The 27,528-nt window shown below is 40.5% G+C and overlaps 1 protein-coding gene across 2 annotated transcripts in view; it reads left to right on the forward strand.

Annotated features, from left to right (window-relative positions):
* The window catches only part of parga (poly (ADP-ribose) glycohydrolase a), a 256,129-nt gene that overhangs the window by 121,236 nt on the left and 107,365 nt on the right, over positions 1-27,528 (forward strand). For both annotated transcript variants that reach the window (XM_039772313.1, XM_039772316.1), the window contains exon 14: positions 10,677-10,824. In XM_039772313.1, coding sequence (XP_039628247.1) covers positions 10,677-10,824 — 148 coding nt within the window. The remainder of the gene's footprint in view (positions 1-10,676; positions 10,825-27,528) is intronic.

The following is a 27,528-nucleotide window of genomic DNA, read 5'->3' on the forward strand; positions in this document are numbered from 1 at the left end:
CAGCGTATCATGTGGAAGTAGTGTGTTAAAAAGCTAGAAAAGAAAAGGGAACATTTTAAAAATAACGTAACATGACTGTCAATATACAGTATTTGTTTTGTGAGTGTTACTGAGTGTTGCTGTCATCAAGGATTTGATTATCATTATTTCTTTCAATCAGGTTCGTATTTGTAGGATGTGTTGTGTTCAAGTTACATTCCGTGTTTGTCAATCGTTGTAAAGATGACAGGTTTCATTCATCGATTTGTTTCTTACTGCATCAATAAACAGCTCGTCTTCTTCTTTATCTGAGACCTGACACACTGCATGCACGGGTTTTTTACACTGTCTTCCTTTAGCGGGACATTGACTTTTCCACCGTGTGCTTTGTTTCCGCAGTAGCTGGATTTATGAATATGCTTGTATCAGGCGCTTCATATTTTTGCTGCCTTTTCAATTGTGTAATTGGTTTTGTTCAGCGCTCTTTGGAACTGTTGCTTTTTATCTGTGCACTGCGTCAGTTCACGTGAGCCGCTTGGTGTACATGCATCGAAGGTTCCCAGCTGTGCTGGTGCCATCTCGTGCTATGTCCATGGCTGTATTTAATGTTACCTTAGTCCTGGCACTTAAAACTTTCTCTCGCAGTTTGCTGAGTTTGTGTCAAACACCACCCTGACCATCTCATCTTCCTCTGCATAAGCACAGTCCTTCACCCGTGAATATTTAGTGGAGTTTGCTATTGGATTGCCGCTGACGGACGGCCTTATATGGGCAGGCACTAAATTACAAACGCCAGCGCAGCCTGTCTATGAACTTAATTTAAAGTGTAGGTTTACATCGTGCTTTGTTTCAAGTAGCAGAACTCATGAATATGGTTGTATATGTCACTTTCGCCGCTTCTTATTGTTTAGCTGCCTTCTCAATTATATAATGCATGTTTTCTTCAGCGCTTTTGGAGGTCTTCCTGGTTTTCTATGTACTGCGTGATTACGTGAGGCGTGATGATGTCACGAAACTCCCCCACGGTGTTCAAGCTCATCTCCATTACAGTAAATGGAGAAAAACAGCTTCCAGTTATGACCATTACGCGTAGAATTTCGAATAAAACCTGCCCAACTTTTGTAAGGAAGCTGTAAGGAATGAACCTGCCAAATTTCAGCCTTCCACCCACACGGGAAGTTGGAGAATTAGTGATGAGTCAGTGAGTGAGTGAGTGAGGGCTTTGCCTTTTATTAGTATAGAGATATATATATATATATATATATATACAGTAATATATATATATATATATATATATACAGTAATCCCTCCTCGATCGTGGGGTTTGCATTCCAGAACCCCCCGCGATAGGTGAAAATCCGCGAAGTAGAAACCATATGTTTGTATGGTTATTTTTATATATTTTAAGCCCTTAGAAACTCTCCCACACTGTTTAAAAATATTCTCCGCACAGTTATACAGTAAACCCTCGTTTATCGCAGTTAATCCGTTCTAGACTCGATCGTTATAAATGAATTTCCACAAAGTAGGATTCTTTATTTATAAATCTAATATTTTCACATTTAGAGCATAGAAAACCTGTTTAAGACCTTCTAAATATGTTTTTTAACATTATTAGAGCCCTATAGACATGAAATAACACCCTTTAATGAAAGGTTTAAACTGTGCTCCATGACAAGACAGAGATGACAGTTGTTTCTCACAATTAAAAGAATGCAAACATAACTTCCTCTTCAAAAGAGCATGCATCAGGAGCAGAGAATGTCAGGGAGAGACAGAGAGAGAGAAAATTAAACAATCAAAAATCAATAGGGCTGTTGGGCTTTTAAATATGCGAGCACGCGATAAAGTGGCCGCAAGGAAGGGATCAGTGTGAAGGTAGCCTTTCAGCATTTTTTAGAGGAGCGTCCGTTTCTTTTAAGCAAACAGCCTCTGTGCAAACAGCCCCTCTGCTCACACCCCCTCTGTCAGGAGCAGAGAATGTCAGAGAGAGTGAGAGAGACAGAGAAAAGCAAACAATGAAAAATCAATACGTGTTGTCCGAGCTTTTAAGTGTGCGAAGCACCGCGAGGGAAACATATCGTATATCATTGAGGAGTTTTATTTAATATGTAATACGTGCTCTGATTGGGTAGCTTCTCAGCCATCCGCTAATAGCATCCCTTGTATGAAATCAACTGGGCAAACAAACTGAGGAAGCATGTACCATAAATTAAAAGACCTATTGTCCGCAGAAATCCGCGAACCAGCGGAAAATCCGTAATATATATTTAGATATGCTTACATTTAAAATCCGCGATGGAGTGAAGCTGTAAAGTCGATATAGCAAGGCATCACTGTATGTGTGTGTCTGTGTATATATATCTATATATATATATACTGTATATATGTATATATAAATATATATATATATAAAATATATATATATATATATATATATACACATATATACACACAGTGGAACCTTGAGTCACCAAACTCTGTTTCGTTCCAAAACTCTGGTTGCAACCCGTTCGGACCAAATGAGCTATATGTAAATGTATTTATTTAAAGATTTTTAAGTACAAAAATAGTAAATTATACCATAGAATGCACAGTATAATAGTAAATTAAATGTAAAAACATTGAATAACGCTGATAAAACCTTGAACAGAGAATGCTCAAATCAGTCTCTTCTAAAACAAGCCCGGTGCATTCTTTAACTGCCTTCTCTGCCTTACACGGCCAGCCCTCTCTCTATCTCTCTCGCTCTCGCTCACTCGCTGCACAGGGGAATGTACAGGGAGAGACTGAACGCGTGTGGAAATCATCGGAGCGTACAAACTGGAAAGGAAACTGGCTTATTCGTCACCCGAGTGTGTGGTCGTGAACAGATGCAAAAGTTTGGCAAACTTTTTGGTCGTAATCCAATTTGTTCGTGTTCAGAGGCGTTCGTGAACCGAGGTTCCACTGTATGTATGTGTATGTATATATATATACACATACACACACATATATGTATATATATATACACACACACTAATAAAAGGCAAAGCCCTCACTGACTGACTCACTCACTCATCAGTAATTCTCCAACTTCCCGTGTAGGTAGATGGCTGAAATTTGGCAGGCTCATTCCTTACAGCTTAGTTACAAAAGTTGGGCAGGTTTTATTTCGAAATTCTATGCATAATGGTCATAACTGGAACCTATTTTTGTCCATATACTGTAATGGACTGCAGCTCGATGGCCGTGGGGGGTGGAGTTGCGTGTCGCATCATCGCGCTTCCCACGTAATCACGTGAACAGACTGTGAACGCTGTACGTAGAAAACAAGGAAGAGCTCCAAAGAGCGCTGAAGAAAAAACGCATACAAGCATATTCATAAGTGCAGCTACTGCGGAAACAAAGCACGGTGTAAACCGTAAGTTTAAATAAAGTTTATAAACACGTTGCCGCTGGTGTTTGTCATGCCTACGACGAATACGATATTCGCCAGATACAAGATTAATGAGAAAACACGAGGTATAAACAAGACTTTGGATCACTTTCTAGCGGAGTTAAAATTGCTGTAACTGAGTTAAACTTGCAGGTGAAGGACTGTGCTTATGCAAACGAAAAGGAAAGCAAGGTGTAAAGCTTAACTTTAAATTAAGTTCATAGACACACTGTCGCTGGTGTTTGTCATGCCTAAGACGGATACGATATTCGCAAGATACATGTTTAATGAGAGGACGCGGGGTATAAACGAGACTTTTGATCACTTTGTAACTAAGTTAAAATTGCTGGTGAAGGACTGTGCTTATGCAAACGAAAATGAGATGGTCAGGGATAGAATAGTGTTTGGCACAAACTCATCTGAGCTAACATTAAATAATTGCTGGTGAAGGACTGTGCTTATGCAAACGAATAGAAAGCAAATGTAACAGTATTTTTAAAATGTTTCCTTTTTTTTTTTCATAACTTCTTTAGCACACTTCTCCGCTGCGAAGCGCAAGTATTTTGCTAGTATATATATATATATATATATATATATACACACACACACACACAGTGCATCCGGAAAGTATTCACAGCGCATCACTTTTTCCACATTTTGTTATGTTATAGCCTTATTTCAAAATGAATTAAATTCATTTTTTTCCTCAGAATTCTACACACAACACCCCATAATCACAACGTGAAAAAAGTTTACTTGATGTTTTTGCAAATTTTTTTTGCTCAATATTTTGTTGATGCACCTTTGGCAGCAATTACAGCCTCAAGTCTTTTTGAATATGATGCCACAAGCTTGGCACACCTATCCTTTGCCAGTTTCGCCCATTCCTCTTTGGAGCACCTCTCAAGCTCCATCAGGATGGATGGGAAGCATTGGTGCACAACCAATTTTAAGATCTCTCCAGAGATGTTCAATCGGATTCAAGTCTGGGCTCTGGCTGGGCCACTCAAGGACATTCACAGAGTTGTCCTGAAGCCACTCCTTTGATATCTTCTCTGTGTGCTTAGGGTCGTTGTCCTGCTGAAAGATGAACCGTCGCTCCAGTCTGAGGCCAAGAGCGCTCTGGAGCAGGTTTTAATCTAGGATGTCTCTGTACATTGCTGCAGTCATCTTTCCGTTTATCCTGACTAGTCTCCCAGTTCCTGCCGCTGAAAAACATCCCCACAGCATGATGCTGCCACCACCATGCTTCACTGTACGGATGGTATTGGCCTGGTGATGAGCGGTGCCTGGTTTCCTCCAAATGTGACGCCTGGCATTCACACCAAAGAGTTCAATCTTTGTCTCAACAGACCAGAGAATTTTGTTTCTCATGGTTTGAGAGTCCTTCAGGTGCCTTTTGGCAAACTCCAGGTGAGCTGCCATGTGCCTTTTACTAAGGAGTGGCTTCCGTCTGGCCACTCTACCATACAGGCCAGATTGATGGATTTCTGCAGAGATGGTTGTCCTTCTGGAAGGTTCTCCTCTCTCCACAGAGGACCTCTGGAGCTCTGACAGAGTGACCGTCGGGTTCTTGGTCAACTCCCTGACTTCATGCTTGGTTTGTGCTCTGACATGAACTGTCAACTGTGAGGCCTTATATAGACAGGTGTATGCCTTTCCAAATCATGTGCAATCAACTGAATTTACCACAAGTGGACTCCAATTAAGCGGCAGAAACATCTCAACGATGATCAGGGGAAACAGGATGCACCTGAGCTCAATTTTGAGCTTCATGGCAAAGGCTATGAATACTTTTGTACATGTGCTTTCTCCGTTTTTTAATTTTGAATAAATTTGCAAAAACCTCAAGTAAACTTTTTTCATTTTGTCGTTATGGGGTGTTGTGTGTAGAATTCTGAGGAAAAAAACAAATTTAATGCATTTTGGAATAAGGCTGTAACATAACAAAATGTGGAAAAAGTGAAGCGCTGTCAATACTTCCCGGATGCACAGTATATATTTGTGTATATATATATATATATATATATATATATATATATATATATATATATATATATATATATATATATATATATATATATAATAGAGAGAGAGAGAGAAGACACGGCTAAAGAGCTACTGTAGAGTTTTATCTTTGTGTCAAATTAGACAACTGTATAGTTAACAGGTTTGGATATGGGTTTAATGTTAGTGGATGCTTACTATACTACATGGTTTACTATCTGGTTTTGTTTTTGTCTGATAAAAGCAAGAATAATCAAAAACAGATATTCAATAAGAACAATTGTTTTACAATTTTATAATTTTTTTTAATATTTTCAAAGTTGTTTGTGCTAAACAAATATGTGCTGACTGTTAGCATGTATAATCTTTTCCTTTTCTTGCCCAGAATGGGCCAATTTGTGATGAAATTTACGGGAATTTTAAGGTTTGAGGTTTTTTTTTACTCTAAATGTCTACAGCACACTACTTTATCCTACTCCAAGACAATGTGCCATATTGATCTTTAATTCCATATCAGGCACATACAATATATAGTTAGAATTCAAAATTCACAAAATAGATTCTTCTGTGTTCTTACAGGTGTGACCATGAAAATCATGGGGGCATAGGAAGAACAGGGCTGTTTGGCTTGAACTGATGTGTAGACTCCACCTACCTGTATTAAGGGAAACAAAGAAAATTAATATATTTTCTAAACTTGTTTATCCAGAGCCGGATCTCAGGAAACCTGCAGCCTATCCCAGAAACTTTGGTTGCAAGGCAGGAAAAATCCATGGACAGGGTGCCCAGCATATTGCAATAATAATATATACAGTGGGTATAGAAAAGAATCACCCCTTTCAAAATATTCCCATTTTGTTTTGCTCTACAGCCTTAAATGAAACCATGCAAACCAGTATTTTTTCCAGCTTATCTTACTAAATGCAATGTATAACATCCAAGTGAATATCACAGCTACAGTTTAGAAAAATTATAAAAAATCAAAAACAAGACTGAGATTAATAAAGGAACACCCGCCAATGTCAATATTTTGTTGAACCACCTTTTACTTTAATGATAGCCTTGAGTCTTGTTGGACTCCTGCTCCAACTCCTGTAGCTGCAGCAATCCAGGTGATCACCCTTCCCTTTCCAAATCCAGTCAGTTGGTATGATGCCTGTCAAATGGAAACAAAGATTGCTTGCAATGCCAAGAGGACAGCCTTACCACCACCATGGAAAAGTTCACCCCAGATACCACACATCCTTGCAGCCTTCCCTACCCTCAGCTTGTTCACCTCAGTGAGATTGGGTGGTTCATAGCTAATTTTAGGATCAGCCTCAAGGACTGTGGATCCAGTGATATCCAACGTCCTAGCCAGAGGATCAGCTTTAATCAGCTACTCAAAGTAGCCAGCCTAGCGGCTCACAACAGTGACCAAAAGTTGATATTCTGTTTTAGTTGAGATTCTATAGAATAAAACATAATACACATTTCAGGTATAACAGAATAATGTTATATTGTAATATGTAATATGAATTTCATTAAATAATAGCACTACTTAGCAGCAAGTCGTCATCTGTGAAATGCTGTTGTTGGGCAACCTTACACTGCAAGAATATGGGAACATCTATATATATAATTCACTAAGGCAAAACAACCATGAAATGCGGCGTGGATTCACTAAGCCGCCGACAAGTGAGACACCTATGGCGCACACAGGAAGGAGCCACGCCCATCAACTCCAAGACCATGGGATACGACGACAACTCGCAGGGCCACGCCCACCAAATCGGACGCGATGACACAGAAAAAATGGCATCATTTATGTTCGTCTGTCGTAGAGGCCACATGCAGTGCAGGTCAGGTTAATGTCATGTACCTCCGAGCTACGTTGACTGTTCATAGAGGCATGTTTCTTGCAGAGGTGAATTGCCATATTCAGCGTGTGAAACGGTTTGTGAGGGGTATCCCATGGGATCCTTAAAACAATCCTTTAAAACTGAGGTTAAAGGACAATGAAGCAATCAGTCTTTAAAAACCAATAAGCCCTGTGCCTCTGTTTCATTACCGTCTCACCTGCTTCACCAATGCAGGCCCTGCACCAGTCGAGACGCTCTGTCAGCAGCTGACCTTCTCTGTGCCTGACCGGTTTACACAGAGGCAGCGCAAGAGAAAGCCGCGCCAGAGACAGACAGAGGCACACACACAGGCAGCTGGTGGGCGGCTCTCCGTGAGTTTCTCTTGCGAGCGGACACATAACCAGGCAGTGTGTATGCTTCGTGTGCGAGGGTGGACGCGACAGGACCATCTAGGAAAAATCATGTCGCAGATGTGATTCGCTGTATGCAGTGTGTAAAACAGTTTGTTTGTCACAAATGTGAATCACTGTATGCGGCGTGTAGAACAGTTTGCGAGGGGTGTCCCTGTGTCTTTCCAGAAGTGTTCAACCATCAATAAATAATTATGCGTTGTTTGTTATGCCGCGGGTTCACTATTGTGTTGTATTTTGCTCTCTCCAGAGTTCCATCTTTTCATTCACTTACTGTTGTATTCTCACACTAACCTGTTTTAGACAACCGTGTCTTTCCAGAAGTGTTTACCATTCAATAAATTATTATGCATGAGATTGAGCGTGTGTCTAGGCGTGGGTAAGCCATTGAACCCCATTCGGGCTGCAAACCGTGGAATTGCCACTAAGTGCGACTCATACGCTCCCACTGTTTTCGTCCCTACCCTTTGTACACACCCCCCTCCCACACGTTGACTGTTAATAGAGGGCACGCAGGAAGGAGCCACGCCCACCAACTCCAAGACCATTGGATACGACGACAACTCACAGAGCAACGCCCACCAACTCGGACGTGACGACACAGAAAAACCGGCGTCATTTATATTCGTGTGTCGTAGAGGTCACATGCAGCTCCGACCCACGTTGACTGTTAATAGAGGCATGTTTCTCGCGGAGGTGAATCGCCATATGCAGCGTGTAAAACTGTTTGTGAGGGGTATCCAATGGGATCCTTAAAACATTCCTTTACAACTGAGGTTAAAACACAACGAAGTGAGCAATCTTTAAAAAACGAGTTTTCGGTTACGACGCACAACTGCATGCACCATAGCAAACTGTTTTACACGCTACATACAGCAATTCACATCCGCGACAAACATGCGTCTTCTTAGATGCCCCTGCACTTTGTACCCACCCCCCTCCCACCTTGCTACCACCGTGGTCGGTTGTCTTGGTGGATTATATATAGAATGGCAGCCAAAATGAAAAGTCACAGAGCAATGAAAAGTCTATGTGTGTCACAGGTGCATCTGGACTGTATAAAGACGACAACGACTCGAGTGACAAGTTGGAGGTGGGCACATGAGCAGGCAGTGTATACTGAACGAGAAATCAGCAAACTAGCATGACAGAGAGAGCGGAGTGGACGTCATCCTCCTCTTCTCCCGTTCCACCCTCCGCACCTGAGCGCCGCACGGATGATTGTGTGTTGGTTCGTTCCATCCATTGGTTAAAACCCAATGAAGGAAGCAGTCTTTAAAAACCAATAAGCCCTGTGCCTCTGTTTCATTGCCGTCTCACCTGCTTCACCAATGCTGGCCCTGCAACAGTCAAGATGCTCTCTCGGCAGCTGACCTCCTCTGTGCCTGACCGGTTCACACAGAGGCACCACATTACCAGGCGGTGTGTATGCTTCGAGAACGAGGGTGGACGCGACAGGACTATCTAAGAAGAGGCATGTTTGTCACGGATGTAAATTGCTGTATGCAGCGTGTAAAACGCTGTATTGTATGTTGCCCTGTCCAGAGTTGCATCTTTTCATTCACCTACAGTAGTATACACAATGAAGTGAGCAGTCTTTAAAAACCGAGTTTTCGTTTATAAAGCACGACCACGTGCACCCTAGCAAACTGTTTTACGCGCTACATACAGCAATTCGCATCCACAACAAACATGCGTTTTCTTAGATGCTCCTGCGCTTTGTACACACCCCCCTCCCACCTCGCTGCTACCGTGGTCGGGTGTCTTGGTGGATTATATATAGAAAGGCAGCCAAAACCGCACAGAGCAATGAAAAGTCTACGTGTTACGTCATCATAGGTGGCGCAGTGGTAGTGCTGCTGCTTTGCAGTAAAGAGACTGTGGAAGATTGTTGGTTCGCTTCCCAGGTCCTCCCTGTGTGGATAGCGCTTTGAGTACTGAGAAAAGCGCTATATAAATGTAATGAATTATTATTATTACGTGAGTCACAGCTGCATCTGGACTGTACAAAGACGACAATGACTCGAGTGACGAGTTGGAGGTGGGCACATGAGCAGGCAGTGCATAATGGACGAGAAATCAGCAGACTAGCATGACGGAGGGAGCGAGTGGACGTCCTCCTCTCCTTCTGTTCCACCCTCCACACCTGAGCGCCGCACGGACGATTGTGTGTTGGTTCGTTCCGTGCATTGTTACAGTGTTGCTTTTCTTGCTGATTTATTACATTACCGATTTTTCAAATGTTAATTTTCTCCCTGTGCTTAAAAATTATTAAAAATCCAGCCTGATTATGCGGCGTATGGTACGCCGCGGGTTGGCTAGTGAGACTATATTTTAAGAATAATGTGTATAACATTGGCACTCTAGATACATTAAATAAATAAATCACTAAACATTTCTTTTTGGATCTTCGCTTCAAAATCTGTGCTTCTTAGTGTTTGATTAATGTTTCACAATGTGCATATTTTCTATACGTAATATGGATTGGTGGATATTCTTATAGTTTTGTGCAAATTAACTGCTAGCAACTTGTATTAACGCTTAAATAAAGGAAGTTTACTTATATCTGCTAGATTTTGTATGTGTTCTTAATTCTGTCAACGTTTGTTTATGGGTTCATGTTCCACACTAGTTGAAAAGTAATATGGTCTCTCCCAAAAGTGAGTTATCTGTGTAATCATATAGTGAGATGTGCTGTCGTTCACTGTGAACTGTATGGTGAAAACTAATAAGAAGCACCTTACACACATACACAACCTATACAGTGAAGTTAATGGTAACAGCAGTATCTTGTAGAGAAGCTTATATGCATGAAGAAGTTAAAGACCCTTAATGTGAAAAATTAAAATTGAATTACAAAGCATAGTCTGTAATTTAATACATATTTGAAGGATCCTATGTTTTCATGTTAAATATATTGTGAAATGTCTTTTAGTTTTACTTTTCATTATTGTGTACAATATTATAATGTCAGGAAATCCTTTGTTCTGAAACACTCAGACATGGTTGATTTTATTTCAGGTTGACTTTGCTAACAGATTTGTTGGTGGCGGAGTCACTGGATCAGGCTTAGTTCAAGAAGAAATCCGCTTTATTATTAATCCTGAACTTATTGTTTCTCGACTTTTCACTGAAGCTTTGGAGCAAAATGAATGCCTTATCATCACAGGTTAGTAATATGTATTTCTACACAGTCGAGTTCCTTTAAACTATAGATTTGAGTTCAGTATCCGCGCCATTATCATTGATATTGTTACCTGTTTAAATGTATTAAATTGTTGCACATTATTGACATAATATTTTGTCATATTTTCATCTTCTAAGAGCACTTTGAGCAATCTATTTATATCAAACAGCTTTCTTAAAAGTATATCAAGAAGCTAAATTTAATATAATATATAAAATCTGACATCGTACTTGAAGTTTTCTTCATTGTGTTGTACATGATTCTATCATATCACAATAAATCACTTACACACGTGGACAAAATTGTTGGTACCCTTCAGTCAATGAAAGAAAAACTCAAAATGGTCACAGAAATAACTTTAATCTGACCAAAGTAATAATAAATAAAAATTCTATGAAATTTAACCAATGAAAGTCAGACATTGATTTTCAACCATGCTTCAACAGAATTATTTAAAAAAATAAACTCATGAAACAGGCCTGGACAAACATGATGGTACCCCTAGAAAAGACTGAAAATAATGTGACCAAAGGGACATGTTAATCCAAGGTGTGTCCACTAATTAGCATCACAGGTGTCTACAATCTTGTAATCAGTCAGTGGACCTATATATAGGGCTCCAGGTAGTCACTGTGTTGTTTGGTGACATGGTGTGTACCACACTCAACATGGACCAGAGGAAGCGAAGGAAAGAGTTGTCTCAGGAGATTAGAAAGAAAATTATAGACAAGCATGTCAAAGGTAAAGGCTATAAGACCATCTCGAAGCAGCTTGATGTTCCTGTGACTACAGTTGCACATATTATTCAGAAATTTAAGATCCATGGGACTGTAGCCAACCTCCCTGGACGTGGCAGGAGGAAAATTGATGACAAATCAAAGAGACGGATAATACGAATGGTAACAAAAGAGCCCAGAAAAACTTCTAAAGTGATCCAAGGTGAACTTCAAACTCAAGGAACATCAGTGTCAGATCGCACCATCCGTCGTTGTTTGAGCCAAAGTGGACTTCATGGGAGACGACCAAGGAGGACACCATTGTTGAAAACAAATCATAAAAAAGCCAGACTGGAATTTGCCAAACTACATGTGGACAAGCCACAAAGACTCTGGGAGAATGTCCTATGGACAGATGAGACAAAAATTGAACTTTTTGCCAAGGCACATCAGCTCTATGTTCACAGACGGAAAAATGAAGCATATCAAGAAAAGAACACTGGAGGAGGCTCTGTTATGTTCTGGGGCTGCTTTGCTGCATCTGGCACAGGGTGTCTTGAATCTGTGCAGGGTACAATGAAATCTCAAGACTATCAAGGGATTCTAGAGAGAAATGTGCTGGCCAGTGTCAGAAAGCTTGGTCTCAGTCGCAGGTCATGGGTCTTGCAACAGGACAATGACCCAAAACACACAGCTAAAAACAGCCAAGAATGGCTAAGAGGAAAACATTGGACTATTCTAAAGTGGCCTTCTATGAGCCCTGACCTCAATCCTATTGAGCATCTTTGGAAAGAGCTGAAACATGCCGTCTGGAAAAGGCACCCTTCAAACCTGAGACAACTGGAGCAGTTTGCTCATGAGGAGTGGGCCAAAATACCTGCTGAGAAGTGCAGAAGTCTCATTGACAGTTACAGGAATCGTTTGATTGCAGTGATTGCCTCAAAAGGTTGTGCAACAAAATATTAAGTTAGGGGTACCATCATTTTTGTCCAGGCCTGTTTCATGAGTTTATTTTTTTTAATAATTCTGTTGAAGCATGGTTGAAAATCAATGTCTGACTTTCATTGGTTAAATTTCATAGAATTTTTATTTATTATTACTTTTGTCAGATTAAAGTTATTTCTGTGACCATTTTGAGTTTTTGTTTCATTGACTGAAGGGTACCAACAATTTTGTCCACGTGTGTATTATATTCAATGGCATTTCTGCTACAATAATAACCATCTAATAGTTGTATTTTTTTTTTCAAAAATCATAATGAATATATGATCTGTACATGTCAGATATGTAACTCAGCTGCGTTTTCCATGTTTATATTCTTGTAATATGCACAAGCAACTATGTCACTACAATGATGCCTTGACAAGAATGGATCCATAAGCAACGACATTTTGCAGAGTGATTTTTTGTTTGCTGTAAGCATCACAAAGGGCAAACCTTTGTTATGTATGCTATGCTTTTAGTTCAGGTGTTCCTAGTTATTTTAGTGCTTCATCTTAATGTAATTGACATTTGCAATGTGTGGCTAAAAGATAATCAAAGGAAAAGTTGGGACATGCCACAATGTGCCTGCTTCAGGGATACATACTTGGGAGTCATGCATGCTTTTTTAGAAAAGCAATATTTGAAGGCTCACTGCTTGTTTTATCCTCATTCAGTCACTAAATCAGAATAAACTTTTGACCGTCTTGCTCCATAAGGAATCTTGTGCTCTAAGTGTTGCAAAACTCTGCAATAAATTCAGGAACAAAAAAAATCCATGTTTATTTTGTAGTTATGCATTTTAAAATTCAATAAAATCAACTCTGCATTGCAGGATTTCCAAGTTAGCTGACATGCAATGCAGGTGAAGACTTTTCCAAGTCATGATACACTTGGGTTAGGCATCCCTCTGGACATCACGTCCATACACCCTTTTTGAAATGTCAGCTTTGCTCACGTAAAAGGTAGAATCAGGACAAATCATGTATTCTCACTATTAACACTAGAATTACCAAAGCCTATGAAAAAACTCACAATCCCGGCCCACCTTAAATCCCTTCGCACCTCTCCATCAGCGTCTTTTGTCTTGTAAATTTGTTGATCAGCACAAGCAGCCTGCTATAGCAGGTGTTTTGAGACAATGGAACTGGAAATTCTCTGATCTGGAGGGCCAAAAGCTGACACACAAACACTGGTGAATCATGCCTTCATGGTACAGTGCATCCGGAAAGTATTCACAGCTCATCACTTTTTCCACATTTTGTTATGTTACAGCCTTATTCCAAAATGGATTAAATTCATTTGTTTTCCTCAGAATTCTACACATAACACCCCATAATGACAATGTGAAAAAAGTTTACTTGAGATTTTTGCAAATTTATTAAAAATAAAAAAATTGAGAAAGCACATGTACATAAGTATTCACAGCCTTTGCCATGAAGCTCAAAATTGAGCTCAGGTGCATCCTGTTTCCTTGAGATGTTTCTGCAGCTTAATTGGAGTCCACCTGTGATAAATTCAGTTGATTGGACATGATTTGGAAAGGCACACACTTGTCTATATAAGGTTCTACAGTTGACAGTTCATGACAAAGCACAAACCAAGCATGAAGTGAAAGGAATTCTCTGTAGACCTCCGAAACAGGATTGTCTCGAGGCACAAATCTGGGAAAGGTTACAGAAAAAAAGTAAAAAAGTTTCTGCTGCTTTGAAGGTCCCAATGAGCACAGTGGCCTCCATCATCCGTAAGTGGAAGAAGTTCGAAACCACCAGGACTCTTTTCTAGAGCTGGCCAGCAAATCTAAACTGAGCGATTGGGGCAGAAGGGCCTTAGTCAGGGAGGTGACCAAGAACCTGATGGCCACTCTGTCAGAGCTCCAGAGGTCCTCTGTGAAGAGAGAAGAACCTTCCAGAAGGACAACCTCTGCAGTAAATCTCTGCAGTAATCCACCAATCAGGCCTGTATGGTATAGAATAGCCAGACGGAAGCCACTCCTTAGTAAAAGGCACATGGCAGCCCGCCTGGAGTTTGCCAAAAGGCGCCTGAAGGACTCTTAGACCATGAGAAACAAAATTCTCTGGTCTGATGAGACAAAGATTGAACTCTTTGGTGTAAATGTCATGCGTCACATTTGGAGGAAACCAGGCACCACTCATCACCAGGCCAATACCATCCGTACAGTGAAGCATGGTGGTGGCAGCATCATGCTGTGGGGATGTTTTTCGGCGGCAGGAACTGGGAGACTAGTCAGGATAAAGGGAAAGATGACTGCAGCAATGTACAGGGACATCCTGGATTAAAACCTGCTCCAGAGTGCTCTTGACCTCAGACTGGGGCAACGGTTCATCTTTCAGCAGGGCAGCGACCTTAAGCACACAGCCAAGATATCAAAGGAGTGGCTTCAGGACAACTCTGTGAATGTCCTTGAGTGGCCCAGCCAGAGCCCAGACTTGAATCCGATTGAACATCTCTGGAGAGATCTTAAAATGTCTGTGCACCGACGCTTCCCATCCATCCTGATGGAGCTTGAGAGGTGATGCAAAGAGGAATGGGCGAAACTGGCCAAGAATAGGTGTGCCAAGCTTGTGGCATCATATTCAAAAGACTTGAGGCTGTAATTGCTACCAAAGGTGAATCGACAAAGTATTGAGCAAAGACTGTGAATAGTTATGTACATGTGATTTCTCAGTTTTTTTTATTTTTAACAAATTTGCAAAAACCTCAAGTAAACTTTTTTCACGTTGTCAATTATTATCAATGTCTATACAGTATGGGGAAAAAAAAAATCACTCCTTGCATCCCAGATACTATTTCTACCTTTCTTGATATAAGAGCTTTGTTATTATAATGAACTAGCTGATGCCCGCCAGTTTTTTTTTATTCTTAATAAATTTGCAAAAACCTCAAGTAAACTTTTTTCACGTTGTCATTATGGGGTGTTGTGTGTGGAATTCTGAGGATAAAAATGAATTTAATCCATTTTGGAATAAGGCTGTAACATAACAAAATGTGGAAAAAGTGTTGCGCTGTGAATACTTTCCGGATGCACTGTATCTCATTGTCACTTGAATTTTTTTTTATTTAGTTTTATTGAGTGTTCCTCCTCACGCTGAATTAGTATGCACCTTATGGACCTTGATGTCTAAGCCGCACTGACATAAAACAGAGACATAGGCATATATGTTATTTGGAATAATTCATTTTATGACCTGTATAGTACTTTTGGGAAAACATTGTGGCACTGATGCAACTTTATTCAGATTTTTTATATTCATTCGCATACCTTCTTGTGGTTGTAATTAGTGACTGCATTGCCCAATCTCCACATTTTGGTGCATGGTGGTGTGTCGGTTGTACTACAGGAAATGCACAGGAAAGAACAGTACAGAGAGGTCAGTTCAGCGGTATATGCAATCATCAAATTCAAATTTTAACAGTTCCCACACACCCAAGGACCGTCCTTCCTACATTTATGATATGTGTACCTGTTGCAATGTACACACTTCTCTCTATGCTATGGTTCCTTTTACATTGAAGGGGCACCTGACACTGACTGAGTTTGTTTTCCTGGGGGAAGTGGCGGTCTTGAAACAGAAGCTTGTCGATGTTGCATCCTCTTTTTGTTTTTCCATCGTCTTTACTTGTAAGAAGCGACAACTGAGTTTCTCTGCAAGGTGAGCCAATAACACCTAGCTTTTCACAGCGGACCCTTGTGCATGCCTTACAGTACAGTACATATGCGTTTATCGCTGCCAGGTCAAGCATGTTGTAGCACACAGCCGACTGCGTGCTCCTGTTCGCACTGAATAAGCTCATGCCTTCTGATGCATGATGTAAACACAGCACCTGAGTAAAAGAAGAAAGAGACAGATATATGTGACATTTTGAAGAAATCATTTTATGATCTGAATAGTACCAATCAGAAAACATTGTCGCACTAATGCAATATTATACAGTGGGTACGGAAAGTATTCAGACCCCCTTCAATTTTTCACTCTTTGTTATATTGCAGCCATTTGCTAAAATTATTTAAATAAATTTTTTTCCTCATTAATGTACACACAGCACCCCATATTGACAGACAAAAAAAAGAATTTTTGAAATTGTTGCAGATTTATTAAAAAAGAAAAACTGAAATATCACATGGTCCTAAGTATTCAGACCCTTTGCTCAGTATTTAGAAAAAGCACCCTTTTGAGCTAATACAGCCATGAGTCTTCATGGGAAAGATGCAACAAGTTTTTTACACCTGGATTTGGGGATTCTCTGCCATTCCTCCTTGCAGATCCTCTCCAGTTCTGTCAGGTTGGATGGTAACGTTGGTGGACAGCCATTTTAGGTCTCTCAGAGATGCTCAATTGGGTTTAAGTCAGGGCTCTGGCTGGGCCATTCAAGAACAGTCACAGAGTTGTTGTGAAGCCACTCCTTCATTGTTTTAGCTGTGTACTTAGTTAGGGTCATTGTCTTGTTGGAAGGTAAATCTTCAGCCCAGTCTGAGGTCCTTAGCACTCTGGAGAAGGTTTTTGTCCAGGATATCCCTGTACTTGGCCGCATTCATCTTTCCCTCGATTGCAACCAGTCGTCCTGTCCCTGCAGCTGAAAAACACCCCCACAGCATGATGCTGCCACTGCCATGCTTCACTGTGGGGACTGTATTGGACAAGTGATGAGCAGTGCCTGGTTGTCTCCACACATACCGCTTAGAATTAAGGCCAAAAAGTTCTATCTTGGTCTCATCAGACCAGAGAATCTTATTTCTCACCATCTCAGAGCCCTTGCAGGCTGTCATGTGTCTTGCCTCTCCTCAGTGTGTGGAGACAACCAGGCACTGCTCATCACTTGTCCAATACAGTCCCCCAAGAACACCGCATTCCAAGAAAAACACTTGCTACCTACTGTCACATTTGGTGGAGGTTCCATCATGCTGTGGGGCTGTGTGGCTAGTTCAGGGACTAGGGCCCTTGTTAAAGTCAAGGGTCGGATGAATTCAACCCAATATCAACAAATTCTTCAGGATAATGTCAGGATAATAATCAGTCACAAAGTTGAAGTTACGCAAGGGTTGGATATTCCAACAAGACAATGACCCAAAACACAGTTCGAGATCTACAAAGGCATTCATGCAGAGGGAGAAGTACAATATTCTGGACTGGCCGTCACAGTCCCCTGACTTGAATATCATCGAAAATCCCTGCTCTGCAGCCATCAAATTTAACTGAACCGGAGTGATTTTGTATGGAAGAATGGTCAACAATACCTATATCCAGAATCCAGACACTCATCAAAGGCTATAGGAGGCGTCTAGAGGCTGTTATATTTGCAAAAGGAGGCTCAACTAAGTATTGATGTAATATCTCTATTGGGGTGCTCAAATTTATGCACCTGTCTAATTTTGCTATGATGTACAGTATATTGCATATTATCTGTTAATCCAATAAACTTAATGTCACTTTTGAAATACTATTTCCATAAGGCATGTCATATATTAAAAGGAAGTTGCTACTTTGAAAGCTTAGCCAATGATAAACAAAAATCAAAAGAATTAAGAGGGGTTCCCAAACGTTTTCATATCTATACTAATAAAAGGCAAAGCCCTTACTGACTGACTGACTCACTCATCACTAATTCTCCATCTTCCCGTGTAAGTGGAAGGCTGAAATTTGGAAGGCTCATTCCTTACAGCTTACTTACATAAGTTAGGCAGGTTTCATTTCGAAATTCTACGTGTGACGGTCATAACTGGAACCTACTTTCGTATACTGTATACGACCATAGCGGGCAGCTCGGTCACCATGTGAGGCGGAGTTGCGTCTTTCGTCTGCCTACACATATAAGGTTGTCCCTCAGCGGCAATCCAATAGAAACACTCTACCACTAAATATTCAGACGAAGATGAGATGGTCAGGGTGGTGTTTGACACAAACTCAGCAAAACTGCGAGAGAATCTTTTAAGTGCGGGTCTTAGCTAACATTAAATAAAGCTGTGGACATCGCAAGATCGTACAAGATAGCACAGGCACAGCTCAGAAGCTTCGATGCATGTATTCCGAGCGGCTCACGTGAACTGACTATGAATGCAATACGCAGAGAACAAGCAAGACCTCTAAAGAGTGCAAAGACTTTTGATCACGTGAACGTCTCTGCAAAAGGTGGCATCTCCTGCACTGCAAAAATACTATAAAAGTCAGAGCTGTGCCAGCCTTTGAGACGCTGACTTTGCTTCTGCCTTAAGTGAAAGTAAACATTTTTAATTTTTTCCTCCTTCCCATGGGCTACAGCCCAGACAACTGCAAACACAGGATCCCATTTCTAGACCGCGGCAAACTAATATTAAGACGCTTCGCACTTTCTTTTGCACGTATACGATTATGAGGTCGTCAGGTCGGATTATGAAGACACACACAGGAGTGGAGGACCGGCAGTGCCATCCCGGCTGGTTAATGGCAGGGACGTCTCACCAGTCTACACGAGACCCACCGCGACGGTCCCCAAAAGGCGCTCATATTGTCAGTGAAGACGTCTCTCTACACTATATAAAACAAAAAGGCAAGTTTCCTTTCTTTACACCTTTTTTCCTTTTATCGAAAAACCAAAGTGTTCTCTCTTAACACTGCAGAGGACACAAAACTAATTTTCTTTAATTGCTGGTAATGCCAGTAAGGCACATTACCCACAGGCAGGAATTTGGACGTTCACATAGAAAATGTAATTTTTATACCACAGCCGTCGTGTAGCGCCTTTCAAAAGGGATCTGCCACCGAGAGATGATCCATATACATTTTAGCTGCTGTTAATACTACTTACCTGTCGTGTTATACCGTCTTTAAAATGTAGTTTCCCCGAAACCACTCCAGTGGTGCTCAATGTATCTTTACTTCTTAAAACGTTAATGTTTTACTGTTTAATAACTTATAGACTACATTTTATTTTTTTTCCCCTTGCAATACCTGCGCTTCGCAGTGGAGAAGTAGTGTGTTAAAGAAGTAATTAAAAAGAAAAGGAAACATTTTAATAATAACGTAACATAATTGACAATGTAATTGTTTTGTCATTGTCATGAGTGTTGCTGGCATATATATATATATCTATACTAATAAAAGGCAAAGCCCTCACTGACTCATCACTAATTCTCCAACTTCCTGTGTGGGTGGAAGGCTAAAATTTGGCAGGCTCATTCCTTACAGCTTCCTTACAAAAGTTGGGCAGTTTTCATTTAGAAATTCTACGCGTAATGGTCATAACTGGAAGCTATTTATCTCCATATACTGTAATGGAGTTGAGCTCGAAAGCCGTGGGGGGCGGAGTTGCGTGTGACATCATCACACCTTCCACGTAATCACGTGAACTGACTATCAACGCAGTACGTAGGAAACCAGGAAGAGCTCCAAAAAGCGCTGAAGAAAACATGCATTATATAATTGAAAAAATAAGAACCGAGCAAGTGACATATACAACCATATTCATGAGTGCTGCTACTTCGAAAACAAAGCACGGTGTAAACCTAAAGTTTAAATTAAGTTCATAGACAGGCTGCCGCTGGTGTTTGTCATGCCCACGGATAATGCGGGATACAAGTTTAATGAGAGGACGCAGGATATAAACGAGAGTTTTGATCACTTTGTAACTAAGTTAAAATTGCAGGTGAAGGGCTATGCTTATGCAAATTCCGAGAGACTGTGTTTGTGGGGGATTGACAGTTAAGGCGGGTGGGGGAGTCACGTCATCATCTCCCCTCCCATTCACCTCATTTCACTGTGAGCTGAGCTCTGCAGCTAACGCCGTCTTGAGGAACCAACTTTGTGACGCTGCCACCAAATACTCACAGAAAAATCCACAAGTTAATACACACGTTGTCTCTAGAGTTTCTCCACACTGAATCCTCCAGGCACTACTTACAAAAGGTTACATTCACAATCGTGTTACGTTATTTTTAAAATGTTTCCTTTTCTTAGCACAAGCACAGCTGAGAAGCTTTGATTCACGTGCTCCATAACGTGTTAAAAAATAATGCATTTAATCACACTTTGCTTTCCAAACAAGGGGAACTTCTGTCAATGCATGATTTCCTGGTACACCGATTACATTGATCAGCGCTTCCAGATTCATTTTACCCTCGCACCCCCATTTCAATTCAGATGCCTCCAATTTCCAGCAAGACTCTGCTGCGCGATGACAAGTAATAAGTCTCAGGGACAGACCCTACAAAACGATGCCATTGATTTCAGGCTAGATTGCTTTTCTCCTGGACAACTATACATTGCATTCTCAAAAGTGAACTCGCACAGCTTCGTCATATTACAACCGGAGTGCAGCCAGAAACTTTTAAGTGCCGGGTCTTAGCTAACATTAAATTAAGCCGTGGACATCGCAACATCACACGAGGGCAGCTCACGTGAACTTACTGAACGCAGTACGAGTGATCACTTCCACGCATCCAACCCGTTCAAAAAACGCATTACACAATTGACAAGGTGATGGCTTTATATGGCGTTCGTTTATAAAGCAGCGGAGAGGCTGTGTAAAGGCAGCTGCACAAAAAAACAACAGCGCCACACTCTGAATGTATTTCTGGCATAACCGTTATACCCTCTGATCTCCCATTTCAATTGAAATGCCTCAAATTTCCAGTAAGGCTCTGCTTCGCGATGACAATAAGTCTCAGGGACACACCCTACAAAAGGTTGAGTATATATACTCACACAGAGTGGAACCTCGGTTTACGAGTGTTTTGCAAGACGAGCAAAAATTTTTAATAAATTTTGACGTGATAAACGAGCGATGTCTTGCAATGAGTAGTATGGATACACTTTGTCTGCTGAGCGTTATGTGATCACAACTGAGCTGATGGTTCTTCTCTCTCTCTCCTTATCTCGCTTGCTCGCCCAGCGCGTCTCTCTCTCTCTCTCTCTCTCATCTCGCTCCCCCTGCGCGTCTTTCTCTCTCATCTCGCTCGCCCAGCGCGTCTCTCTCTCTCTCTCCCTCTCCTTATCTCGCTTGCTCGCTTGCCCAGCATGTCTCTCTCTCTCTCTCCTTATCTATCTTGCTCGCCCACCCAGCGCGTCTCTCTCTCTCTCTCTGGCAATCCTCTCCTATTCTCCATCTGAGTCTGTGTGCCTCACTCATATAGTCACATCTGTTTACTACAGCATTGTGACTGTGTGTGTGTGTGCTGTGAAGTGCGAGTCCCCGTCTTGCTCCCCAAAACACGAAGCTGAGTCTCAATACTTTAACACCAGCTTTATTCAGCTTGAAACAGCAACAGTGCTGTTATTTATTGTACCGGGATCTTTAGAATGTTCCTTGTATGACCCATTGACGACAGGCGCTTATAGCGAACCGCTATAGCGCTGGGAGACTGTGATTGCTTTGGGACGCTTTTCCGCGTGTCGTCCCGTTGGGTGGAATCCCACATGAGTTTAGAAACTCACACCAGCTATGATTCTTTTTAAAGGTAAAGTGCAGGTTAATTTGTATTATGTATTTTACTTTATATTTTGTATTAATCATTTTTATATGAATTGTTTTGGGTTGTGGAACAAATCATCTGAGTTTTCATTATTTCTTATGAGGAAATTTGCTTTGATATACGAGTGCTTTGGATTGCGAGTACGTTTCCGGAACGAATTATGCTCACAAACCGAGGTTCCACTGTATATATATATATATATATATATATATATATATATATATGTATCCATCCATCCATCCATCCATTTTCTAACCCGCTGAATCCGAATAGGGTCATATATATATATATATATATATATATACACACACACACACACACACACACACCCGATCTACATATTGTCAAATAAACGAACCACACACCCTTGCGCAACATGAGAGGCTTCGCCTTTAGCGCTGACGTCTGAGGTTCGGTTCCCGAGAGTGGTGCAGTGAGTGTGTACTGCCTGATGAGCCCAGAATTAGGGCGAAGCACGTGCCGCGTACTGTTTGCATTATTTGATAGTAAAACTATTTCAATATATATATATATATATCAGCGCTTCCCGATTCATTTTACCCTCGCACCCTCTTGGTTTGGGAAGAAGTATGAAAAAATATGAAGTTAACGCAGAAAAACATCACCAATTGAAGCTTTATGAATAATAGATACTTTATTCGCCATCAATAATTGTTTTGGTAAAGCCATACTCAGTGTAATGCTTCTTCCATGTTATAATTTTTCCGTGACTACCCATGTTTAAATAAACGGTAAAAAAGTAAGAGCGAAGCAAGGGTGACTTATTCAGGCAGGCGACAGCTCAATAGCTCGAATTTGGATACAAGTAGGTTCTATTTAGTCGCCAGAAATATCTTTGGTAGGAATGGAAGTTGGATTTAGTCTTTAAATTTCTATGGTGAAGAAAAATTTATGCAATGATGATTAAATTTAACTTTCATTCCTACTAAACATATTTCTGTCGACCAAATAAAAATTACTTATATTTAAAATTTAAATAGAACTTGAACAAATATGATAGTTCATAATACCCACGCAGCACTAAGTGTACGTAAGATTAGGAGTCATCCGTTTTAACAAGCAGTGTATTGCACTGAAACGAAATAGCCTGCCCATTTAATTATTTAGAAATGGATAGATAAATTAAGATTTTGTACAAATAATGTTTTTAATTTTTCTTCCTCAATGGATTCTGCCACCCCCAGCAACAGCTGCTCACTCCCCAAAGGAGATATATATATGTGTATGTATATGTATTTATATGTATGTATGTATGTATATATATATACACTGCTCGCAAAAATTAAAGGAACACTTTTTTTATTGGACCTGGCATGAAATCAATTAAACCTGTCTGATAATTTTCTGGTTGGTTAAGCAGCATTGTTAATCACTTTCAGCTGTATTGGTGTTCATGGACTTAACGACAGGTGCACTAAAGTGGCAACAATTAGAAAACCCTCAAAACAGGACTGCTTTTACATGTGGAGGTCATTTCAAGTTTCTCCCTCTTGATCTTTTTTGGCTGGTTTTCCACTCGTGCTAGTTTTGGCTTGAGTAATCATCTCTACTGGCAGTATGAGGCGATTCCTTAACCCTACAGAAGTTGCACAGGTTGTCCAACTTCTCCAGGATGGCACATCCACACGTGCTGCAGCAAGAAGGTTTAATGTGTCTCCCAGCACAATCTGCAGAACATGGAGGAGATTTCAGGAGACTGGCTGTTATTCTCGGAGAGCTGGACAGGGCCGTAGAAGGTCCTCAACCCATCAGCAGGACCGATACCTGCTCCTTTGAGCAAGGCGGAACAGGCTGAGCACTGCTCGTGCCCTACAGAATGACCTCCAGAGGGCCACTGGTGTGAATGTCTCTACCCAAACAATCAGGAACAGACTTCATGAAGATGGCCTGAGGGCCCGACGTCCTGTAGTGGGCCCTGTGCTCACTGCCCAGCACCGTGGAGCTCGACTGGCATTTGCTCAAGAACACCAGAATTGGTAAGTCCGCCACTGGCGCCCTGTACTTTTTACAGACGAGAGCAGGTTCACCCTGAGCAGCTGTGATAGACGTGAAAGAGTCTGGAGAAGACAAGGAGAACAATATGCTGCCTGCAGTGTCGTTCAACATGACAGGTTTGGTGGTGGGTCAGTGATGGTCTGGGGAGGCATATCCATGGAGGGACGCACAGACATCTACTGCATAGGAAATGGTGCTCTGACTGCCATAAGGTATCGAGATGAAATCCTTGAACCCATTGTCAGACCCTACGCTGGTGCAGTAGGCCCTGGTTTCCTCCTAATTCACGACAATGCCCGGCCTCATGTGGCAAGAGTATGCAGGCAGTACCTGGAGGATGAAGGAATCGAAACAATTGAATGGCCTTCACGATCCCCTGACTTAAACCCAATAGAACATCTGTGGGACATTATGTTTGGTCCATTAGGCACCGCCAGGTTGCTCCTCAGACTGTACAACAGCTCAGGGATGCCCTCATACAGATCTGGGAGGAAATGCCACAAGACACCATTTGTCGTCTCATTAGGAGCATGCCCCGAGGTTGTCAAGCATGCATATAAGCTTGTGGCGGCCACACACACTATTTGCCCCCTTCCTGATTTCTTATTCTTTTGCATGTTTGTCACACAAAATGTTTCTGATCATTAAACACATTTAACCATTAGTCAAATATAACACAAGTAAACACAAAATGCAGTTTTTAAATGATGGTTTTATTATTTAGGGAGAAAAAATTCCAAACCTACATGGCCCTTTGTGAAAAAGTAATTGCCCCCTTGTTAAAAAATAACCTAACTGTGGTGTATCACACCTGAGTTCAATTTCCGTAGTCACCCCCAGGCCTGATTACTGCCACACCTGTTTCAATCAAGAAAGCTAGACATTATGCCAAGATCCAAAGAAATTCAGGAACAAATGAGAACAGAAGTAATTGAGATCTATCAGTCTGGTAAAGGTTATAAAGCCATTTCTAAAGCTTTGGGACTCCAGCGAACCACAGTGAGAGCCATTATCCACAAATTGCAAAAACATGGAACAGTGGTGAACCTTCCCGGGAGTGGCCGGCCGACCAAAATTACCCCAAGAGCGCAGAGACGACTCATCCGAGGGGTCACAAAAGACCCCAGGACAACATCTAAAGAACTGCAGGCCTCACTTGCCTCAATTAAGGTCAGTGTTCACGACTCCACCATAAGAAAGAGACTGGGCAAAAACGGCCCGCAATGCCAAATGGCAGATTTCCAAGACGCAAACCACTGTTAAGCAAAAAGAACATTAGGGCTCGTCTCAATTTTTCTAAGAAGCATCTCAATGATTGCCAAGACTTTTGGGAAAATACCTTGTGGACTGATGAGACAAAAGTTGAACTTTTTGGAAGGCAAATGTCCCGTTACATCTGGCGTAAAAGGAACACAGCATTTCAGAAAAAGAACATCATACCAACAGTAAAATATGGTGGTGGTAGTGTGATCCACCTCTGAATGGCTGAAGAAAAACAAAATGAAGACTTTGGAGTGGCCTAGTCAACGTCCTGACCTGAATCCAATTGAGATGCTATGGCATGATCTTAAAAAGGCGGTTCATGCTAGAAAACCCTCAAATAAAGCTGAATTACAACAATTCTGCAAAGATGAGTGGACCAAAATTCCTCCAGAGCGCTGTAAAAGACTCATTGCAAGTTATCGCAAACGCTTGATTGCAGTTATTAGGTTCAGGGGGCAATTACTTTTTCACACAGGTAGGTTTGGATTTTTTTTCTCCCTAAATAATAAAAACTATCATTTAAAAACTGCATTTTGTGTTTACTTGTGTTATATTTGACTAATGGTTAAATGTGTTTGATGATCAGAAACATTTTGTGTGACAAACATGCAAAAGAATAAGAAATCAGGAAGGGGGCAAATAGTTTTTCACACCACATCACCACTGTATGTACTTGTGATGTCTCAGTTTTTTTATTTTTAATAAATTTGCAAAAATCTCAAGTAAACTTTTTTCATGTTGTCATTATGGGGTATTGTGTGTAGAATTCTGAGGAAAAAAATGAATTTAATCCATTTTGGAATAAGGCTGTAACATAACAAAATGTGGAGAAAGTGTTGTGCTGTGATTACTTTCCGGATGCGCTGTATATGTATGTATATATATATATACACATATATATATACTAGCAGAATACACGCGCTTCGCAGCGGAGAAGTAGTGTGTTAAAGAAGTTATGAAAAAGAAAAGCAAACATTTATATAGCAAAATACCTGCGATTGGCAGCGGACAAGTTAAAAGAACATTTTACATTAACATTTTAATAATAACGTTACATGATTGACAATGTAATTGTTTTGTGTATATATATATATATATATATATATATATATATATATATATATATATATACTAGCTAAATACCAGCTTTGCAGCGGAGAAGTAGTGTGTTAAAGAAGCAATGAAAAGAAAAGGAAACATTTTGAAAATAACGTAACATGATTGTCAATGTAATTGTTTTGTCACTGTTGTGAGTGATGAGTGTTGTTGTCATATAAATATACATACATATATATCATATATATATATATATATACATATATATATACATATATACACATACATATGCATACACACATACATACATACACACACATATATACACACAAATACATATATATACATATCTACATATATACACACACAGCTATTTCGAATCAGTGCAATACGCTGCTTGTTAAAACAGATAACTCCCGCTCTTACGTGCAAGTCTGCGTGGATATTATGAACTATCGTATTTGTTCAAGTTCTATTTAAATTTTAAATAGAAGGAAATTTTTATTTAGTCGACAGAAATATCTTTGGTAGGAATGGTAAAACAGACAGGAATATTATTCCTGAATAAATCAACTCAAACCTTAAACAACTTATAATATTTTGCTCTCCATAAAAATATATCCTGTCTAAATTATACAAGTTAGAAATAAAGTAAACGTTAAAAGAACAAACATTCAAATTTCTTTACTCTTATGTAATTTTATATAAAAATAAACTTAGATTTTAAATATCCCAAAAGATTTTGCTCTCCATAAAAATATATCCTGTCAAAATTATACAAATTCAAATATGAACATGCTGCATAACAAAACCTGGAAATATAAATAAAATGTGTTCCTTTCAGCAATAACAAATCAAATCATTCAGTTGTCTTTGCTCATATGTCATTTTAGAGCTGGACGCCTGGCATCTTTTTGGCAACAGGTTCGTTTCTGTTTGGTGTGAGGTTCTGTGTTGTGGAGATTCTCAGGATGGATTGCAGGTGCTCATCAGTGAGGCGACTCCTGTGTGCTGTTTTGTTAGTCTTTATCACTGAGAAGAGCTTCTCACACAGATATGTGCTACCAAACATGCACAAGGTTCGAGCCGCATGTAGACGGACTTTTTTTGTTCTTCAAAGTCACCAAAGCGCCGTGCAAACTCAGTGCGCAGCGCTCAGTTTATCAGCAAAGTGCGATTTGGGAACAC

Source organism: Polypterus senegalus, chromosome 1 (assembly GCF_016835505.1).
Source record: "Polypterus senegalus isolate Bchr_013 chromosome 1, ASM1683550v1, whole genome shotgun sequence".
Taxonomy (NCBI): Eukaryota; Metazoa; Chordata; class Cladistia; order Polypteriformes; family Polypteridae; genus Polypterus; species Polypterus senegalus.